The 2,281-nt window shown below is 39.4% G+C and overlaps 1 protein-coding gene across 1 annotated transcript; it reads left to right on the forward strand.

Moving 5' to 3' along the window:
• The first annotated feature begins 891 nt into the window (after positions 1-891).
• On the forward strand, positions 892-1,386 carry LOC140327568 (uncharacterized). Its single transcript, XM_072406957.1, has one exon. The coding sequence runs from the start codon at positions 892-894 to the stop codon at positions 1,384-1,386; it is 495 nt and encodes a 164-aa protein (XP_072263058.1).
• Positions 1,387-2,281: the final 895 nt, after the last annotated feature.

The following is a 2,281-nucleotide window of genomic DNA, read 5'->3' on the forward strand; positions in this document are numbered from 1 at the left end:
ACCTATATTCCCAAAGAAAAACGCACCAAACTCCAAAACAGGGCATTTGAAGGTGTCTTGGTTGGATACAGTGACAGATATAGATACAATGTCAAGGGCTACAGAATCCTAAATCCCAAAACAGACAAGGTCACTATTAGCAACAGCAAAAGTTTTATTGAAGATATGAGAGACAATGTAATGACAACAGAAGAAGCAAGAACAGAAGAGAAAACTGATGCTGACCGGCCCACCTCCATAACTTCTGAACAAACAGTTGAAGTGAGTGCAGACTATACCAGTACTGAAGAGCAGAGACAAGCAAACTGGGACATACAACCGAGACGCTCAATGAGAGAAAACAAAGGTAAACCACCTGTACATTTCTCATACAAGGCAAGCACTGCCAGTGCCAATGAACCTACATCTTGGGAAGACATATCTCAGCTTTCAGAACGGAAGGCCAGCAAATGGATAAAAGCTGCTGAGGCAGAGATAAAATCCATGCATGACACCAAAACATGAACACTTACAGAACTACCACCTGGAAGGAAAGCCATGGGCTGTAAATGGATTTTTAAAGTGAAATACAATGCAGATGGCACAATTGAACGATACAAAGCAAGACTTGTAGCCAAGGGATATTCTCAAAAATATGGAAAGGACTATGATGAGACATTTGCACCTGTAGTCAAACACGCATAAGGACTCTGCTGACAGTAGCCTCCATGAAGAAAAACATTTTGATGTGAAAACTGCGTTTCTACACTGAAAACCCCAAATCCACACTTTGAGACCAAACATCTTGGCCACATAAAGAATTACCTCGGCATTCAGATTGAGATAGAGGAAGATGGCAGTTTTCTCCTGAAACAAAAACATAAAGTACAATAAATAATTGAAATATTCAGAATGGAAAATGCCAAACCAGTAAAGTCTCCCATGGAAACCAACTACTTGAAGGAGATGAATAGCCAAGACAGCCTGTTACCAACTAATACTCAGTTCAGGAAAGCAATAGGGAAATTGCTGTACCTCACCACTGCTACAAGGCCTGACATTGCAGCAACTATCGGAATCCGATGCAGAAAGGTTTCAATGCCAAATCAGATGGACTGGAATGCTGTAAAGCGAATTATTCGCAGTCTTCAAGGGACTTTGCACTACAAGCTAAAGTTACCAACGAACAATGAAAGCACCTTAACAGGATATGTGGATGCCGACTGGGCCAGAGACACCAGCGACAGAAAATCTACCAGTGTCTACTTATTTCTTCTGTCAGGAGGTGCTATCAGTTGGACTAGCAGAAAGCAGCTCTCTGTTACACTATCTTCTACTGACGCAGAGTACGTTGCAGCAGCGCAGGCAAGCCAAGAAGTTATATGGCCACAGTTGGAACCAACATAATTCTTTGAAGATTTGATGAAGAATGCACTTGCAGTTGTGCATATAGAAAGAGTTAACTCGAGAACCAAGCACATTGATAAGAAGTACCACTTTCTTAGGAATCTTCAAGAACAGGGATTTCTTGAGCTACCTTACTGCCCGACTGAAGATATGACAGCAGATATCCTTACAAAGCCCCTGACCTCTGAAAGACACTCAAGGCTTACAAAGAAGATGGGTTTAACGGACTAAGCCTTAGCTGTTGAGAAGGGGTGTTGGGGGTACAACATCCTACAGTTTAGTCTATTGCTGGATTGACTGCAGTTCATAATTTTAACACTAGATATCGCTGTTAATAATTTTTATTTGTGTTTTTTTTCTCTCTCTGTTTTCTCTTTGATGAGTTACATATATCCTGTGTCATTCACCATTACTGCATGCATGTTCTAATAAAGACAAGTTCTGTTAACCCACAATGGCTGTTCTGGGATGACTCCACTGCACACATCAATCATACTCTGCAACAGATACACAGTGCCTTCTACACTGGGATAAGGTAAACAAATGCAATGCAATCAGACTAAGGAATTCAGGTACAGAAGAGAAGCTTGTGCAAATATGTCATACTAAAGGCAAAACTGGGGCTCAGAATTAAACATCTCCTGACCCAGAGCACCCATCTATGAATAAAAAGCTGCATTATTATGTCATGTTTTTGATAGCACTTCAATCATTATTATGCTATAAATTAAGGATATCAGCATGGATTCCCATTAACTTGATGTTTAATGTATAAACACTTTAGTCAAAACCCAATGTATGCTTTAATTCAATAAAAATATATTTATGAAGTTACACCAAAATTTCATATCATTTTCATATAACATTTATTGGAATATATTTAGATAATATTAAC

The sequence above is a fragment of the Pyxicephalus adspersus genome, chromosome 3 (assembly GCF_032062135.1).
Source record: "Pyxicephalus adspersus chromosome 3, UCB_Pads_2.0, whole genome shotgun sequence".
Lineage (NCBI taxonomy): Eukaryota > Metazoa > Chordata > Amphibia > Anura > Pyxicephalidae > Pyxicephalus > Pyxicephalus adspersus.

What these genes read in the sequence shown, in the direction of transcription:
- LOC140327568 (XM_072406957.1), top strand. Translation starts at nt 892, where the DNA reads ATGGAAAATGCCAAACCAGTAAAGTCTCCCATGGAAACCAACTACTTG.